This window comes from Clupea harengus, chromosome 6 (assembly GCF_900700415.2).
Source record: "Clupea harengus chromosome 6, Ch_v2.0.2, whole genome shotgun sequence".
Taxonomy (NCBI): domain Eukaryota; kingdom Metazoa; phylum Chordata; class Actinopteri; order Clupeiformes; family Clupeidae; genus Clupea; species Clupea harengus.
The window spans coordinates 2,756,352-2,776,396 of NC_045157.1; the positions used below are offsets into that span (position 1 = coordinate 2,756,352).

General features: G+C 43.3%; 1 protein-coding gene across 2 annotated transcripts in view; it reads right to left on the minus strand.

Annotated features, from left to right (window-relative positions):
- LOC116220737 (semaphorin-7A-like) overlaps positions 1-19,750 on the minus strand; it is a 39,428-nt gene extending 19,678 nt beyond the window's left edge. The window contains exons 1-9 of one of the 2 annotated variants that reach the window (XM_042707980.1): positions 19,629-19,750; positions 18,519-18,664; positions 18,202-18,240; positions 17,843-17,941; positions 16,323-16,386; positions 15,887-15,994; positions 15,403-15,530; positions 14,758-14,936; positions 13,260-13,362 (exon numbers count right to left, since the gene is read on the minus strand). In XM_042707980.1, coding sequence (XP_042563914.1) covers positions 13,260-13,362; positions 14,758-14,936; positions 15,403-15,530; positions 15,887-15,994; positions 16,323-16,386; positions 17,843-17,941; positions 18,202-18,240; positions 18,519-18,664; positions 19,629-19,728 — 966 coding nt within the window. In that variant the 5' untranslated portion in view covers positions 19,729-19,750. Of the gene's footprint in view, positions 1-1,420; positions 1,693-13,259; positions 13,363-14,757; positions 14,937-15,402; positions 15,531-15,886; positions 15,995-16,322; positions 16,387-17,842; positions 17,942-18,201; positions 18,241-18,518; positions 18,665-19,628 lie in introns of those variants that run through there. The other variant, XM_031568750.2, reaches the window with a different exon arrangement.
- Positions 19,751-20,045: the final 295 nt, after the last annotated feature.

Genomic DNA, 20,045 nt, shown 5'->3' on the forward strand with positions numbered 1-20,045 from the left:
TGGGGGCCCGTCATAATATCTTGCACCTGGGCCCGTCATTACTACGTTACGCCACTGGTGTTAACGGTCACATATTAGAACGTAACGTATCTAAATGAATAATAATTACATTTTACGTTTCAACGAACTAACACAGTTCATAGAATTTAAACATAGGTCACTTAAACATATTTATCACAGTGTGAGACAGCGAAAAAACTTAGTCATTGTTTTCCAGGGTACGAGGAAAAGCATAATTTAATAGAGGCTTACTAGATATGTGCGTTGCTAACTGTCACGGTTGTTCCCTATCTCACGAGACGAGTATGATGTCAAAGTAAAAGTCCATCAACAGAAAGAAATACAATACTGTGTGCGTGCAGGGATGGATTACCGAACGGGCCTACCGGGCCCAGGCTCAAGGGCCCATGAGCTCAGGGGGGGGGGGCCTAAACCAGAGCCTCTGCGTGAAGTCGCTGTTATTAACTTTGCTTGCTGTCAATTGTTTTTAGACTTTGTATTTGTTAATATCAGAGGTAGCTTAAATGTATCTCTTATTTGTGGTTGGAAGCGGTGTATTTTGTTACACGTCCTGACCCATGGTTTCATAATCTGTCCATGTGTGCGTTTCCATAACAACAATACACTACAACATGAAACATGAAATCACTCCAAGCAATATACATTTGCTGACCTAAATAAGATGCTATTTGTTATTACTTGAGGTTATTTCAATAATTGACCATTTTAAGCTTGGCCTACCATTTTATGGTTGCGATGAGGGACAAGTGGGGCTTGAAAAGGCCCCCTTGTTCAAAGTGGGGAATGACAGAAAAAGTTTGAGAACCAGTGAGATGAAGCCTTCTGGTTCTCGTTGCACAGCTGTATACCAGCCACTAGAGGGTGTCATTCTCACATGGCCAGCTCAGTGTTCCGACTATGATGATTCACACCATGTGTGTCTGAATTTTTGTTGTAGTGTCTGATTTTCTCAAGTTGTGTGTGTGTGTGAGTGTGTGTGTGTGAGAGAGAGAGTGCATACCAGTTACACACATCTGGATGCATCATGAATTTAATCTATGAGCGTTGGGATTCAGTTCCCTGTTCCACTACATGTTTTTACAGGCAAGTTTGACACTGTATGAAGACATAGGAAGGACAGGATATTCAGGGTGTGTGTGTGTGTGTGTGTATGTGTTATGCCAAGATTCTGATGCTGCCCACTGTATAAACCTCCCATATTCTTCAAGAATGTGCATCATACCCAACATTTGTATTACGTGTGTGTGTGTGTGTGCGTGTATGTGTGTGCGTGCATTTGTTCCCAAACTAAACACCTTAATCAGTCGAACTGAAGTTCCAAAACAACATCTGAATGTGAAGTGACTGTACCAAGTCCACTCGGATGCCATACGTGACCAGGCATGCAACTAGGTCTTACCTTCTACCAGATCCAGCGTAGACTACTTGGATTAGTTTGGATGAGCCTAAAGTAGAGAGATCCATGATGTTTGAGACACTGAGCTTTTATGCCATTCACTGTGTCACTCAGTGGATCACACAAAGAGTCTGCTCAACTAGTCTTAGTCCAAGTGCTTAGTCTACTGGTCAAGATTAGACCAGACTAAGTAATAGACTGCACAGACGTCCCCACGCTAAACCCAAGAGAAGAGCACCGAGGCCCATGGACTAGCTCATAGCTTTGTTTGTGTGTTGGCCTGTTTGGAAGTGGATGGCAACAGGTGGTAGAAATGGCTGTTTGATTGGGATTCGTCTGTCACGACCCAGCCTGGTCTGCCCCGCCCCCTGCTATCAGTGCTGTCTCTTTCCACAGCTGAGTAGCAGAATCTGCGAAGGTGTGCCGAATGAGGCCTTGATGAGCTGAAACATAAGAAGGCCTTGGCGCAGTGTGCAGGAGGCTCCCTATCCTCGACGTGTCGTTGATGTTTGTTTGTTGGACATGTGTACACTACTTAGACACCCGCTTGCTCCACACTTTTATTTCTGACAATTACACTGACTGTTTCTACTATACTTTAATAAATATTATTTTATTATACAAGCTTGCGTGTTGAACTCCCATTCATGTTACATGCAGAGAGCCTTGCATGTGACAAACACACTGTCAGACACACACTGCATTTGGACTCCAGTTATGAACTCCAGCTGGTGCTGAAGATGACCTGTGACCTGACCTTTGACCTGAAGATGACCTGTGTGCATGTTTGAGAGTGTATGCAGATGTGCACAAAATGACTGTAGATTTGGGTATGCGCATACACACACACAAATGCACATTGACAGGACATTGGCTCTAGCGATTTTTTTTAAACTGATTTGGTTTGTTTTTTGCTGTTTGATGTTGCTTGTTTTGTTTTCTGTACGGGATGAGGTTTTGTAACTCAGGTAACTGTGAATTGTGCAGAGCCTTGTCCAATGAAGCTTTGAGCTGTTTTTTTACTGTTTTTTACTGTTTACTGACGTCTGTGGTCATGCAATCCTTTGAGAGACTGGTATTGACCCATCTGAAGGGCATCACAGGCCCCCTGCTGGACCCTCTGCAGTTTGCCTACAGAGCAAACAGGTCAGTGGATGATGCAGTCAACATGGGGCTGCACTACATCCTGCAACACCTCGACTCCCCAGGGACCTATGCAAGGATGCTGTTCGTGGACTTCAGCTCGGCGTTCAACACCATCATTCCAGAAGTCCTCCTCACCAAACTCACCCAGCTCACTGTGCCTGCCTCCACCTGTCAGTGGATCACAAACTTCCTGATAGACAGGAAGCAGCAGGTGAGGCTGGGTGAAACAACATCCAGCACCCGGTCAGTCAGCACTGGTGCACCTCAGGGATGCGTGCTCTCCCCACTGCTCTTCACCCTCTACACCAACGACTGCACCTCAGGAGACCCATCTGTTAAACTCCTAAAATTCGCAGACGACACATCAGTCATCGGCCTCATCCGTGATGATGATGAGTTTGCATATAGGCGGGAAGTTGAACAGCTGGTCCTGTGGTGCGGTTGAAACAACCTAGAGCTGAACACGCTTAAAACCGTGGAGATGACAGTGGACTTCAGGAGGAGCCCCCCAGCACTGCCCCCCCTCATCATACACAACAGTACTGTGTTGGCTGTGGAATCCTTCAGGTTTCTGGGATCCACAATCTCCCGGAATCTGAAGTGGGAACCCAACATCAACACCATCATCAAGAAGGCCCAGCAGAGGATGTACTTCCTGCGCCAGCTTAGGAAGTACAACCTGCCTCAGGATTTGCTGATCATGTTCTACACCGCAGTCATAGAGTCTGTTCTGTGCACTTCAATCACTGTCTGGTTTGGATCGGCCACCAAACTGGACAAGAACAGACTCCAACGGACAGTCAGGTCTGCAGAAAAGATCATCAGTGCCAACCTGCCCACCATCCAAGACCTGTACACCTCCAGTCAGGAAACGGGCAGGAAAAATCACTGCAGACCCCTCACACCCCGGACACAAATTATTCAAACTCCTCTCCTCTGGTAGACGCTACAGATCACTGTTCGCCAAAACCTCCAGACACAAAAACAGTTTCTTCCCCCTCGCCGTCTCACTACTGAACAACTAACCCACTGTAGCATATATATTTATATTTATATATTTATCCCTGCACTTCTCGCACTCTCCACTTCTTCTTTGCACTACTGTTGTGCAACATTTCACAGCTACTGTATATAGCCATTCCACCTTGTACATACTTTCTTAAACTCCTTAGTCCATTGCACTGTTTGTTTGTTTGTTTGTATTGTGTTGTATATTTTGTGTAAGCACACTGAGAGTCACTTTACCAAGTCAAATTCCTTGTTTGTGCAAACTCACTTGGCCAATAAAACCTGATTCTGATTCTGAAAATGAATAACCTGATCTGTGTATTTTAGATGCATACATATGCAAGTGGTTATTGAATACCTCATTTATCAATTTATATTGTTTTAGGTTTTTTTTGGCTTAAAGTTGTTCAATGCTCCATTATACAAAATAATCAATGGGGTTTGTGCATATTTTTGTACTGTTGTTATTAATATTATTGACATGATAATAATTATGGTATTACAGATTTTTACAAAAATCTTTTTTTTAAATTCATAACAGAAAACCTAAGGACAAAACCCATGTGAATGCTTGTTAATTTGGTTTGTGCTGATTGTATTTAAAAAGAGGAGCACTTTCCCCAAAGACAACAGTGTGGAGTGTGCATGAGTACGTGGGCGTGCAAGTTACAGCCCCCCACCCCCCAACCCTTCGTTTAAAGGAAACAAAGCAGTTACACACATCCCCCCGTTTCTCTCTCTCTCTCTCTCTCTCTCTCTCTCTCTCTCTCTTTCTCTGCCCACTTGAATGTTTCTGAGGTGGGAACAGGCCTCAGACTCATACCAGACACAAACGTGTGGGCACAAACATACCCAGAAACAAATTTAAATAAAACCGTTTCAGTTCTAAAGAAAAGTGATTTTATTGTGTGTGTGAATTTATGTGTGAGTTAATGCATGCACTAGCCGTTTTAGCAAATGTCTGTCCGAAAAAACGGTAGAATAGGCCAAAGATATATCAGTTATAAGTTATGAATACTGCTCTAATGCCTGTGCAGTATTATGCTGACATTCTCACAGATAGGGACGAGCGCATCAGATCACACTCTGTTCTGTCCATCAAGCCAAATCTGCCATATCAAGCAAAGTCTGGGATCCTGGCGTCCTACTCCGTGTGAGGACATGGCCACCATTGGTTTTAAATCTGGTCATTTCAACGACCTCTGTGTATAATTTGATTCAGGTGGTCAGTGTCTAAATAACCTGACCCTTATTTTTCTAATGTGTCTGTTAACTGCAGTCCATATGTACCATACCATACCTAGACACTTACGGCAACTATGAGATTATAGCCGTTAGCCTACTTCATGTAGCCTGTCGTAACTCTTCAGTGCAATGTCCTATCATAAAACTGATAAGTAAAAGTACTTGAGACTATGCCTGTTATAATCATAACCGATGGTATTCAAGGAAATAAAAATGTCATGGTAACCTTATCTGCTCCTGTTATGATAGCACTCAAATTAGATGCCATAAAAGCAATGCTGTCGTATCACGGAATACGGTAGCAGCGGCAAACAGCCATGTTTTGACCAGAGCGATCATGGGTCCTCATTTTCACACGGTACAGGCCAGCGGCGGCTCCTGGAAAAATTATGGGGGGGGGGGGGATTTTTTGATAATGATTAAGGCGACCCATTCAGTAGGTACATTTAGCAAGAACATTGTATCAATTTGTTTGGTAGCTGATTAACTCATACAGCAATACCTTTTTGTCCACTAGATCGCAGCACACAACAGAAAGATTCCCACCTAGCTACATAGCGATAGAGTAGCTAGTTACAGGTGGAAAGCTATGGAAGAAAGGTGCATGCAGGAGGCTTCATAAGCAAAAATGATGTGGCTCCACAATAAATGATCCCACTTATTCATTATTCACATTACTCAAATGTTGTATGATGTAAAATAGCTTAACAGGACACATGATATGTCCAGTAACAACATAAAGAAGGGGGCAACATATAAGTCAAGTCAAATGTATTTATAAAGTGCTTTACAATTTAAAAAAAACAATTACAATAAAATCAAATAGAAAAACAGAAGAAAACCATCAACTAAGCATCTATATACACAGAAAGCAAATATACAAATTAGCAATTCAGATCAGAAGGGTCCAAATGCTAAAGAATAAAAGTGGGTTTTGAGCCTGGACTTGAAGTCAATAGGGGGGCTGATCTTATATAGGGGGATGCTGTTCCACAGTCTGGGGCTGCAACAGCTAATACGCGGTCACCACTGGATTTAAGCTTTGATTGGGGGACTGCCAGGAGTTAAGTTAGACAACCTGAGGGGCCTGGCGGTGGAATAAAGCTTAATTTATGGTTCTCTGTTTTCAGAGACACGCAAGCGCAAGAGCCCCTTGCGTGCTTTCGTACCCCTTCTTCAGCTAGAGCTGGGGCCCCTTGTGTCACAGAAGCCGTCTGGGTAAGACCCGACGCACATCCAAGACTCACTACTGTGAGCCACTTCATAGCCTGCTAACCACAATTTTCTTTTGTACCAATTCTTGGTAAATCCTCGGGTGTAGGATTTTCCCCCCTTTGTGGAAAGCTGTTGAATGGATACATTTGGTCTAGGAGGCCCTAATTGTTATGTTGTCAATTTATCTTGATTCGTACGCAGAATAAAAGGAGTTTCTTTCAAAGAGCGAATCGAATTGTTGCACTGAACGTTAGCCATCTTGACAGAATGTAACTTTATCAAAGCCGTATGACGTACTTATACGCAGTTACGTATGACGAAAGCACGGTGGGGCGAGCCCTCCCGGAATATAGACATATATACATAAGTCCCGGAACCCACAGAGATTGCATTGAGAGACCTGTTTTGTGATGTAAAATGTATTTTGCATGAGTCTATGAGAGACTTCTAAGAAAACCAATAATAATGATTCATTATTACAATTGTGGACTAGTTAATTTCAAGATCCTAATTGACCAACCCCAAGTATTCAGTGCTAGAAACAGATGTATGTAACATTAGTCACCATATTTCCTCATGGTAGACCTTCCTGGACAAAATGACACAACTGCTTGTTTCAAAGAGGCTTTAAAGTGACAAAGTGACACAAAAAAAAGTACAATATCTAAAACTTTTGCAACTCTTTTATAGGCTTTCACCAAGAAACGGCTGCAATGGTGAACATCAATACAAAAATAAATAAACTTTGAACCTTTTAAAAATAAAATCTTACAAAATTAAAGAATACAAGCAGGATCTAACACTTTGAGAAGTTTGTGAAATGAGAACGGAGTCATGCGTTTCCCCCTCATGTGCACCCAGCCCTGACCGTCATGCTCTCATCATTTAGCCTCTTCCTCCATTGCGTTTTGGTTCCTTAAACAGTCTGTGTGGGTTTAAGAGCCTCATGTCTACATTCACAGTGAAACAGTCCTGGTTCTTCTGGTGTGAAATTCCAACCAAGGCCTCATATTCTCATTCTCTCTCTCTCTCTCTCTCTCTCTCTATATATATATATCTCTGTCCCTCTCTCCTGACAGTCATGCGGGTCGTGCCCAATAACACACTCATGATGGTGATTGTCGTAGCTGGGTTCTCACACATTCTTCCTTGACTCTCCTGTTTTATGATACGATTGTTATTATTACACTGCACAAACTGTCTATTTCTGTTCACTCTATGTAGACAGACACACTTTCTCTCTCTCTCTCTCTCTATCTATCTCCCTCTCCCTCTCCCTCTCTCTCTCTCTATCTCCGTCGCTGACTCTCACTCACACTCCCAACCAGGACACGGAACAGGACCCAACACAGAGCAGGCCTCTAACACAACAGAGTAAACAGCAGCAGCAAGGCCAAGGCCAGAGGAGAGCTCTTTAGTCCCCCCACTGCACTGCTCATCCTCAGCTGATACTGGACCACTGTCTTCCTGTAGTCTCCCTCCCTGGCCTCACACTGGTACAGGCCCTCATCTTTAGCCCTCATGCCATCTATCAACAGCACTAACTGCTCCTGCTGGCTGTCCATGATCGACTGCCTCTCCTCTCCGCCCTGCATCCAGCGGTACTCGGCATGCTGGGAATGAACGGGGCAGGGCAGGAAGTGTCTGGAGGACTCCAAAACATACCGGGTAGTATCAGGGATGGACCTCTCTGGCCTGGGCATTGGAGCGGCACTCAGTTGCCCTACAAGGGCAGAAGGGTAATGGAACACATGGAAATTAGATGCTAATAAAGCCCAGTGAGGCATGGTGCATGGTGCCATATTCCGGTAAGATCAGGGCATCTCATTTGCATTTGGTTAACACAGTCCCACCTGTGTGTGTGTGTGTGTGTGTGTGTGTCTGTGTGTGTGTGTGTGTTGAGGGGGGTGCACAGAAAGACTTACGTTGTTTGCAATCATGGATACTTTGACTCAGAACATCCTGATTGTTTCCCCTGTGAAGAGGAGAGAAATGAATATAACACTGAATGACGAGTGAGTGTTAGTGCTGTGTGTTAGTAGAGTAGGTTAGTGCTGATGAACTACTGGACTGGCATTGCATCTCTGAACTTGATCTGAGTTTAAAACGAAAAGAGGAAGTCTGCGGTTGAGGATGTGTGGTGTGGTGTGCATGTGTGGGTGTATGTGTGTGTGTGTGTGTGTGGGAGGAAGGGGGGGTGTTTGCAAAGAGAGAACTAAAAGACGTGCTCTATTCTATGCCATGTGCAGGTACAGGAGATTAAAGAATATTCTCTTGTGTCCTTTACTACTTCTCTTTTACTCAGGTACCAGAACATCTAGTGTTTGTTTTATACTTACAAGAGGAACAGGAAGTGACAGGAAGTTACAGGAAGGGACCCTTACAAAGACCCTTTCATTTCCATGTGTTAAAGATCTTATGGTAAAGATAAAACCGCAAAGTGTTGGTTTGAAACTATCGAGCTAAAAGGCATGCAAAGATCAACAACTACCAAGTGTACACTGATAAAAGCTTGGTAGCATACTAACTGAAGCCTGGTGGCGATACAGTTGGCAATGTCGCGCAGTGAACATTTTTCTTTTGAATCTGTGACAGGCTGTGCTAAGCCTGGCTCTGCCCACCCTATCGCTCAGAGGTCAGTTCATGCTGTGGTTATCGTCTGGAAACTCTGTTCATTAGATGGATCACTGGGCCATTCTGAGTTCAGTTCATGCTGTGGTTATCGTCTGGAAACTCTGTTCATTAGATGGATCACTAGGCCATTCTGAGTGGCCACCAATCAGCACCCATGGGGGTGGCTAAGTGTCAGGATGTTGGAGAGAAGCATTTGCAGGGCAAGGGTGTGCCAACCCAAAGCAGAGAACTACAGTATATATATAGTGCACAGCGTGAACCGTGGGAAGGTGTGTTTCTGGTCTTCACATGACATGAATTTGAAGATGATGGCAAAGTTAGTTGCCCATAAAAACGTAGCTCTTGTCTCTCTGTCGCTCTCGTCCGTGTGCACAATAAGGCAAGGGACACATGCACGCTTTGCACAAGGAAAACACTTAATTAGATGGACCAAATTAGCCGTGCATATCATCATCACTTCGGCAAAACTGAGTTTCTCACTAAGCCATAGATGGCCTAAAAAGGCCAGAAAGTGTGGTCATGATGTCACACATTTCACAGTTCTGTGAAAGGATGCACCACATGTCTCCTGACAACAACAGGGCTGTGACCACACATACATGTAGCAACAGGGCTGTGAACACACATACTGTACATGTAGCAACTAATCATAATCGAGGAGAGAGGGAGAGGGCAAGTGTGAGTGAGAGAGGGGGGGGGGGGGGGTCTCTTACTCTGAATACGTTGAACATTTCTTTTGGTTACGGTCCCAGCCGCAGTAGGGGTCTCTTGCTAAGATGCAGTCAGCACATTGGTCCCCGTACACACTGCAGTTCCTCAGGTCAATCTGAACCACCTCAGCATTGGAGCTCACATAGAGTTTCTTCTGCAAAAGCCCAACGGGTTGCGTTAAAACTGCAAGTCTTTTCAGATACTGGAAGCTCTAGGTGTATGGGTGTATGAAGCATTTTACAGGAAACAAGACAGAGAGGGTGTGATAGAAACGGTTAGGATAAGATAAAGACAGGGATGTATTGACACTGACAGAGATAAACAGATATAAAGACGAGGCAAGGAAGAATACTACATCCTGCAGATGCTGCAACTATTTCAATTAGCTACATGGCATACATATTATCATACACATTAGCATGGCATACATATTATAATATACATCAGCATGGCATACATATTATCATACACATTAGCATGGCATACATATTATAATATACTTCAGCGTTTTGTCACAGAGACAACAGAGAATCAGAATCAAAAACTGCACCCAGATCCAGAGGTTCCGGATGACCAAAAGGGAGTTCCTGTCCTCCCAACTAAAATATGGGTTTTGTATTGGGGTGGGCTGAGATGATGGAGCTCTGGTGTGGGTTTTGTATTGGGGTGGGCTGAGATGGTGGAGCTCTGGAGCGGCACTAAGCCGCAGCACAAGAGCGGGTGGGACACAAGGACTGAGCACCTGTGTGTTTTGGCGTGCAAGTTAGACACCCGAGTCACAGTGAACTAGACTTCCTTCCATGCTTTTGTAAGGGGAACTCGTAACGTGCAAACGCTTAACATGGCTTAGCGCAGCCTACCAAAGCACCAGCCGGGGAGTAACACATTCCTCTCACACATCGGCTATCATAACATATATCGAAAAATTAAGAAAATGATGCAACGTTAATCACAATAAGTTAAGTAAAGCTGCATTCACGACAGCTGACACTAGTTGGAATTAGCCTTCCTAAATGTTTATGTGTGTAATGTGAGTTATCACACAGAGCTTACCCAGACGTAATAGCAGCTAAGTGTTCAGCAAACTAAGAACTTTTTCCTACACCTTACTGTGCATAAACACCCTCAATAATTAAAAGGTGAGCCAGTAACATCAAGCATATTTCTAGTTTCTATATTTCTATCAATCTCTATTGTATATAAACAGTAAAAAGCTTTATGTTCAATGTCTTCCTCTCTGTTTTATGCTTTATTCAGATGCTTTACGGGCAGTAAAAGGTTTGCTCTAGAATGTGGTGCTTCCTGTTTTCCAATAATAACTGAATATTTGAAACTCAATGAGTGAACTGCCCTTACGGCTATTCCTCTGGAGTCAATAATACTAATCTCAAGAAAATGTTACGGGGTCATGTTTCTGGTTTGTAGTCATTATCTGGCAAAAACATACTACAGTATCTAGCTTGGCTCAACTCCCACTGCCCAGACCCACCCCCCTCCCCCACCCTCACGCTCCCTTCTTCCTCTGCTGCGGACCTCCCACAGCTGACCGGATAAACCAGCAGAAAGCCAAGATAGCTTTGCCATGGTTATGACTTCTTCTTCTTCATGTGTTTGTCTATGAATCTAGGAAATTACCTGTGCTTTTTACCAAGGAATATTAGGTAATATATTGGTAAACCCATAAGATGACATTGACGAAAGAACAGGAAACTAAAGTTTCCCAAGCTGGTGTGTACACAAGTACACTGTGTCATTCGCGTAACATTAGATACGTGTAGAAACCTCCAGGCAATTAGGAAATTCCTATTTCAGATTGACAGCCAGATTGACATCCCCTAAAAGAACCTCATCTGTAAGTTGTCACTGATGCTTTGCATGCTGGGATACACTGTGGAGGACTCACCTGAGAACTGTCCAGCAGCATACTGAGGATGTGTGTTCCCGGTTTGAAAGGGTGATACTCCGCAATGATGAAAGGGTCAGAGGAGTTCTCCAGGACTTTGTGAACCGCACCGCTCTCTTCGGTAAACACAAACAAAAACAGAAGTAAACAAACAAACACAGGGTGTAACATGAGAAACATCACATGAGTGTCCACAATCATGCGCTTGTGATCGGCTCGTGTGTGTGTGTTTGTGTGTGTGTGTGAGTGTGTGTGTGTGATCCGCTCATGGTTAACTGGTTTAGAGATGCACTGACCACAATCATGCGCTTGTGATCGGCTCATGGTTAACTGGTTTAGAGATGCACTGACCACAATCATGCGCTTGTGATCCGCTCATGGTGGGCTGGTTGAGAGTTGCACTGTCATGTGCTTGTGATCCGCTCATGGTGAGCTGGTTGAGAGTTGCACTGACCACAAGCACAAGGCGTTTAGAATGACCCCCTGACTGGACTTGTCTCAAGAACCAATCATAACAGAACACCATGACAAGTTAGCATGAAGTTGTCTCAAGACTCAGTGATTACAGAACACCATGACAAGTCAACAGGACATTCTTTCATCACTCAATCATTACAGAACACCTCTATCACAACATGACTGTCAGTAGAAGTCACAGAGATAGGGAAGCAGTGGCTCACCGTTGAGCAAAAGACCTGAGCTTCATACAGATAGCCCTGAGCTTCAAGGGAAAGACATCACTGAGCTTTAAAGTCATATGCAGTGAGAGAAAAACAAGCACACAGTCTCACACTTAAAACTGCAAAGTAAGTAACAAACTTGACTTCCACAATACCATAAACGGCTTCTGTTACACTTTCACCTCAGGGCTCGTGACACTGCTCACTGCTGGTCACATGAAGGTGTTAAAGATAAAGAACGAACGGCAGGTTACTACGAATCAGAGTGTCTAAGCAAGATAAGCTCTTTACTGCGAACATGACAAAAAGGGTTGGTTCTTCCGCTTTTCACTGTGGCTTCAACTCTTAGAATCAACTACGGTAACTATGGTAACCAATTCACTGAATAATTAGTTCTTCAAACTCCAACACTGTTGACTCATCTATAACATGACCATCATGAGTCATGACCCTTGTACACTCTCTACACACTGACCCCTGACGTGCACGGACCTACGCTACACGGACAGCAGCTGTGACCAGTTCAGTTACAGTGACCTGTGCAACTTTACGACTAAGTATTGTCAAACTGGTAGCGTTAAAACACTTCTTGTCTGACTGTGACAGTGTGAGATATGCAGGTGTTTCAGTCTCCTACCCATGGACAGCAGCAGGACGTTGTGTCCCTCCTGACCCTCCTGACCCTCTGTCCCTCCGACACGGTCCACCTGGATGTGGCTGTAGTGGCGGTGACTGACCAGTAGGGGGTTGCTGTGCCCTATGGGCCTCACCCAATCCGCCATCTCTGGATCGTCGTTCTTCATGTATATGAGCATGTCTGAGGGGAGATTCCTGCTGTCCTGAACACACTGGGCAGAAAGTAGGCAGAGATGACACAGTGATCTCTCACAATGTAGGCTTGTTAAAGGTGCAGCTCTCACAATGTAGGCCTGTTAAAGGTGCAGCTCTCACAATGTAGGCCTGTTAAAGGTGCAGCTCTTGATCAAGGCGAAAGGTGGCTGATATTTGAGCTTAACAGAAAATTAAATGCACCCCTCCCTTACATGCTCCTGAAGCACCTTTGTTGACTGGATGGAAGAGTGTATTACTTGGTCTGAGCCAGAACAGATAGCTGGATAATAATGTGTGGAGAAATTTGCTGAATTATGTTGAATTATAATATATATATATATATATATATATATATATATATATATATATATAACACATAAGTTCAGTAAGGTGAACCTTGAACAATGCCAAAGCCTTGACTGTGAAGAGACCTAATTTTAGGTTAAAGGACCGGAAGAGGTTCTCTTACCCCTCCGGGACGTTCTGACAGAGTTTTTGGGGATTTTGGTGAAGAGTTGGTGAAGACTCCATCAATGTCCTTCATGGCGTACACACAAACAGCCCTCATTTCCCTGCATACACACACACACGCACGCACACACACACATACGCACATTTCCATTTACACACTCTGTTTGACCACCTCATCATTTTATATAACACCTGCCTCCTGAAAAGGCAAGCTGAAGAGATATCTAATTTAGACTGGGAGACAGCCTAAGGCACTTGACTTATTTTTTTAGAAAAAAGCGCTGCCTTCAGAATTTATGGATACCATGTGACGTCACTGTGTTTAGGCTCCGCCATATTTGTGTCCGACACAGACACATTACGGTCACAACCTATGGTCACAACCCACAGAAAGTTCAAAACGCTAGGGGATATGTTGTGCTGTTGAATGCGCCAACCCAGATATACAAATGTATTCTATTCCTAAAGATTTAGGGAATGACTGACCTGTTAAGTGAAATGCAGCACGTTGATACAATCGTGAATAATTGCTGTGTCTTAGCACTCTACTGAGCAAGCTAGAGTGCTAATAGCTAGCGAGCTGTTTAGCCCTTTAGCTAGGGCTTTAGCTACAACTCGTTAGCCCATATTGGCACTCTTGCCTGCTCAGGACAGTTTCTGTACTCCTGAAATCTCCGGTTTATGGGGATGGATTATGTACAAGATAAATGTAAATGTCGGGAAAAGAAAGTTGGGGCAGATGCTTTGCAAAAACACAGAGGAATTGCTAATCACTAACGGCTAGTAGCATGCTAACATTAGCTAGGTAGCTCAGACACCTCGCAAATCCTCTTACACATAGTTTTCAGTTACAATAATGTGGTTTTTATATTGTACGGTGTCTATTTCTCGGTAACTTTCAAAAAATCTAAGCAAAAAAAATTAAAACTAAAAACTTCTAGGTAAAAATACGATTAACTACGGATTTCGGTCCGCCATTTTTTTTAAACTAAGGCAGTAGGTTACTAGGGAAGGTACGCTGGTACCTACTCTCCTCGTCCTGATTGGTCAGCTGTCAAAGAGGCGCTTGACGTCACCCAGCGCTTTTCTGAAAAGTTGAGAAAATTGAACTCAAAAAGGCGTCAGGGGTTGCGCTTTTTTAGAAGTTTTTAAAAGGCGGCCGCTTTTTAAAAAGGCGGCCGCTTTTTAAAAAGGCGTCCGCCTTTTGCCTTTTCCCATAGAGTTGCATGTAAAAAAGTGTTCAAGTGTTCAAGTGTGAACGCGGCCTTAGAAAGAGAATGCAACAATTTATCACAGGCTTCCAGACTTCCCTCACAGCACAGACGCAAGCTAATCATGTGTTCCAGATGTCACGTCAACCTGAGGCATTAACTTCTGCCTCCTGTTTTACTTCTGCTGCTGGTTTCCCTTCTCTCTGCTAAGTTTAGCAGGTCTGGTGAACGCAAATGGCTCTGTTGTGTGCAGACAGGTGGATGGCGCAACAGCCTCCAGCTTACCAGCCGTTTCTGAAGAGCCCGTAGACCCTGGCGTCTGCTCCATCCTCAGACGGCAGCACGGCCACGGCCAGCAGCTCGGTGTAGTACAGCTTCCTGCTGGGGTCCCCACAGGACAGGCGGCTGCTCAGCTGAGACGTCCACTGGAACTGCAGGGTGTCCTTTGAACCTCCCAGATCAGCCTAGAAAACCGTAAACTCTCTCAGTCAAAAATTACGAACTATAATAATAATAACAATAATAATAATATAATAATAATTAATATGGGTTTTATTATTATAAGTATTACTTTTCAAGCAGTGGACACAATGTGCTTTATTTAGTTAATAGACCAGTAGCCTACATAAAAGATAAAACATGTTGGTTAGCTCATCCATGTCTGGGTGAAGGCCATCAAGCGGACTGTTGTGGGGAGCTGTGTTTGTGATCTATCTCTCAAATGAAGGACCTGCCCTCTCCGTGAGGCATACAGTACTACTCTCAGTACTACGTTTCAGTGACTGGGTTATTCTATGCACACTATTTTCACATACTATTCTCACGTTTCAGTGACTGGGTTGTTGTATGCACACTATTTTCACTTGTGCCTGTGATGTCACTGCTTTATGGCCAGGGTGTTCATGGGTAAAACAACACGTGCGTTCTCACCATGCAGACTTGAGAGACACGTGGGGTGAAGATGTCAGAATCTGGGTCCTTGTCATGATTCTTCTCCGTGTAGAATGCATACAGCTTACTGACGAGTTTTCTTTCTATGATCTTCACATACTGTTGATCTACAAGGCAGAATTTACAATTCAGTTTGTTTCATTCAATCTCATTGTAGACTGGTGGCCCACTGAAGACATTACACTGTTTACAGGAATAAAACATTAACATTTACAACATCTTACAGTACAAGTAGTGAGGACAGTGTTTACTTCATTTTTCACTTTGTTCTCAGTAAGTCTCATGCTGCTCAAGCAAAAAAAGTGTCTGTGGACTGTGGATATATGGGCATCCCTTGATAGAAACAACTACATTTCCAGTAAATATTGGGAGGATCAACTTTATTAGGACTAAGATGAGGAGGATCAACTTTACAGTACTTGACAGTAACTCTGCTTTTGTTGAGTTTTGAGAAGCTGCTGACCTGAACGGCTTGAGGGAGGCTTCATTTGGTCTTTGTCGTTAGAAAGACGCGCTCTGTAGATGCCATCCTTATCTCTCACACCAGACTGTGTGGTGTAGAGGATCTCCCCTAAGGACAGGAACACAGCCGTACTGATAACTTTTCAACACACTCACGCACGCACACACGCACGCACACACGCACGCTCACACTCACACACGCACACACTCATACACACACACACACACACACACACACACACACACACACACACACACACACAAGAAAACCCTACTGACACGTACTGTTCTAAGTACGTATAGAGGTTGCAGAAGTTCAGTGCACCTCATTGACTTTTCTGCAGTCATCTATCTGTCAGCCAGTGGAATCAGGGGTGAACTTTAGTGACACTTTATTTACTGGAGAAGCAAACACTAAGTCAGCAGTTTCAACCTACCAGTGAGTAGTGCTGGTTCTCCCCCTCCATAAATGGATGTGCAGTTTGTTGAGCCATTCACACCCTGTGAAACCAATACTCAAGTTCATATGCATACAGTTGCCAATGAGGTCAAACCATACCACTGATAAAAGAGTTACACCCCATGGTTGGTTATACACTCAACTTACGATCCAATTCACAATGCTGGGCTCATAGTTCGATTCCGTCACTGAATTGAAAGAATGAATGGTCTAGAACACTGTCAGGTAGTGGGCTCTATCACTGTATGTGCTACCAGTGCAATGCGCTACACCACAGTCTTGCATTTCGGGGACGGCCCAGTATTCCGAAAGCCCGATATTCCGAAATCTCAATATTCCGAAAAATAGTCCCCCTGGCATAATTTAGAAATATTTTAAGTGGCACAAAACACACACAGTATTTAGTTTGCGTAGCGGAGCGGAGACGCTCACCGGGCTATCACGCATATAACTTTTCCTAGGCAATATTTGTTAACTTAGTCTACTCTGGTTTTGAATATGGGGTATCACTCGTGCGAAGGAAATCACCGGCAGATTGTCGCAGGACATTACGCAGATCTTGTCAAGCACTGACAAAGCATGCATGCGTTGGCTATATAAAAGTATTTTTTTTTTATCATCGCGATGCAAATGCCATGTGTGTATAATAATATTCTGAATTAAAGTTCATGCTTGTGAAATAAATGCATTTATATGTTTATGATTGTGTGATCGATTCATTGGGTTGTGCATGTGGCCTATAGTGGTTCACGTTGCTATGCTCACAATTTCGGAACAGCGGGCTGTCGGAATAATGGGCTTTCGGAACATTGCCATGGAACCTGCATTTCAACTGATGTTGCCAGTTTCACAGGTTAGCGTAGCAGGCTAGCAGTGCAATGTGCTTCACCATACAAGTTTCACAGGTTAGCGTAGCAGACTAGCAGTGCAATGTGCTTCACACAAGTTTCACAGGTTAGCGTAGCAGGCTAGCAGTGCAATGTGCTCCACCACACAAGTGTCACAGGTTAGCGTAGCAGACTAGCATTGCAATGATACAGCTAGGCAAGAGCTCCATTCGAAACGGAGATAAATCAGATGTGTGGCAACATTTTGGTTTCCCTGTTATTTGACAGAAAAACATATTACGAATAAAACCAAAATGGTACGTAAACACTGTAAAATAAAAGTTTCTACTGCTAACACCATTAATATTATGCAGTATCTAGAACGCTTCCACAATGTATTAGCGCTACAATGCTACTACAAACACTTGTCAGTGCCTATGAGAAAGAAAGTTCCTAAAGGCCAAACATTTCTCGCACCACTCGCAAGCGCCCAAGATGGAACCAGATGCGTACGAGTCTTTATCACTAATTGTCAAACTAATTCTGGATTTTACGAGAAGTAATGAGGGCTAACATCGTCCACGACAATCCAGCTTCTACCCTGCTCACTTCACACTTTTGCAACGTGGTGTGCTGTGCTATGATGAATTGTTTCACTCCTACACTGTACCTTGTAGCAGCAGGTACCTTGTGGGACCTCTTTAACTGCTGTGCACACAAACAGAGGGTATCCATCTCTCCCTGGCTGCATCACGGTGATACCACAGTCCTGAATAATGAGAAGAGATAGATCCATATTCAGGTATCATCACTGAAGTTATTAACGTTGTCTTAAAAGCAATCAGTTAAACATTGAGGTGATGTATGCAGGATATTTGTATCAGTATGTGCCCTCCCTGGGTGTCTAACATCTTGATGATTTCTGTTTGATGTGTGTGTCTGTATGTGTGTGTGTCTGTGTGTGTGTGTGTGTGTGTGTGTGTGTGTCTGTGTTTGTGTCTCTCTCTCTATATACTTCATCATACTAACCGTCTTTACTGTACCACAGTCAATCGGAATTCTCTGCACCTAAACAGAACACAAATGAGGAGAATCTGCACAATCAAATCATTCCAAAACACCACATCCTGGCATTAAGCATACTATATTTAGCATACTATATTTAGCATACTAGAAAATGCACAAAAACAAGACAAGAATACATGTTTGCCTATGTACAGTGTTTTGCCAAGTTAGCAAATTTCACACTACTGCCTTCAGTGAAGCTATTGTCCCACAGGTTTCACCTTGCTCTAAACATGATCTCATACAGGTAGTTGACTGTTAAACACAACAAGAGCCCTGACCATTGTCTGGCCTTGGTTCTTCTGGAAATTGAGATGGAACAGGTGTCGTCCACCTCCGGCATAGATCTCATCTTTAGATCCCAGAATCAGCTTCATAGGGGTGGTGGTAAGGTGTTCATTCAGCTGCCCACGTGTAAATGTCATTTCTGAAAGAACAGTCAAAATATCACCGTGACGTAGCTGTGGCCTTTAGAAATTAGGAACGAACCGTGACTGAAGCATTGCTGTAAGAACATGTCTCAGAGACAAGGCCAACTGCATGCAAAGTTGCAAAGGCTCAGGTAACTCAACAGCCCGCTCAGTTAAACTCACACTTAAACTATGATTACAACGCAGGTAGCCAAAATACCTGGAAGACAAGCCTAAGAAAAACCTATGCTTAAGAATATCGACTGACTCACAGTCAGTCTGGCATGGTGTCCTGCTGACTGCTGAGAATAAATACTTTGGTCGTCATTTCACAGCGGCTTCAATGCGCAGTAAGCATCACTAAAGGATAGACGCACAGCGGCTTCAATGCACTGCACGCATTACTAAAGGATATATGCACAGCGGCTTCAATGCAATGCGCAGTAATTAGTATAAAAGCATCACTAAAGGATAGACGCACAGACTATGGATATGGGGCGCCGTTTGTAAAATGTTGCACGTTCTAAAATCCTGCTCAGATTTGGTACATTTAGCATTATCATATGGAAAAAAAGCATTTAGACATTTAGAGAGAAATTCATGTAAATTCATGCAATAACTTTTCCAAGGATAATGTTTGGCAGTTACAAAAAGTTGTTAAATAATATAAATGTTTCATCTGAATGTAAATGTTAAATATAAATGTAAATGTTAAATGTTAAATGTAAATATAAATGTAAAAAATACATTTTTGGGGTGTATTGTTGCCTGGCATTATTAGCACACATCTCAGACTGATGAGAAATAAACATATTTCCTCAACTAGGATTTCTTAGGACTTTTAGTATGTTGTTCTGGACACCTCATAGAAATGATCTATGCTGAAAAAAATTATTTTACAATTAGTTCTATTTTTGGCTCCAAAATGAGTTACTTTGCCTGGACTATAACCCAACATTAAAAACAACTCTGGACACTTACCACGTTCTGTCAATTTCAATCTAGCTTTGTGGAAACCCTCCGCCATTGACTCTCCGGTTATTCTTAAAATAACGAGCAGGAAAAGACCGACATTAGCCATCGTGACTAAAACTTCTGAATGACTGCTGTTCCGCACTGACAGATGATGTGATGTCACGTTCAAGTACACTGATCAACCACGTGGTGGTGGTGGAAGTTCTTTTTTTAAATTATTTCTGAAAATGATATCTGACAGCCCATTGAAACTGTTCCCGTTTGGAATTGTGCGCATCGGGGTGCTGTTCGCCCCGTCGGGATTTATTTTTGGATAATGACCTCCGGACAATTATCCATTATCTTAAACATTATCCCTACTAATTCATGTTTTTATGATGTGCTCTCTGCGCGCGGTAAAGACCAATTTCCCCCATTTCCCGG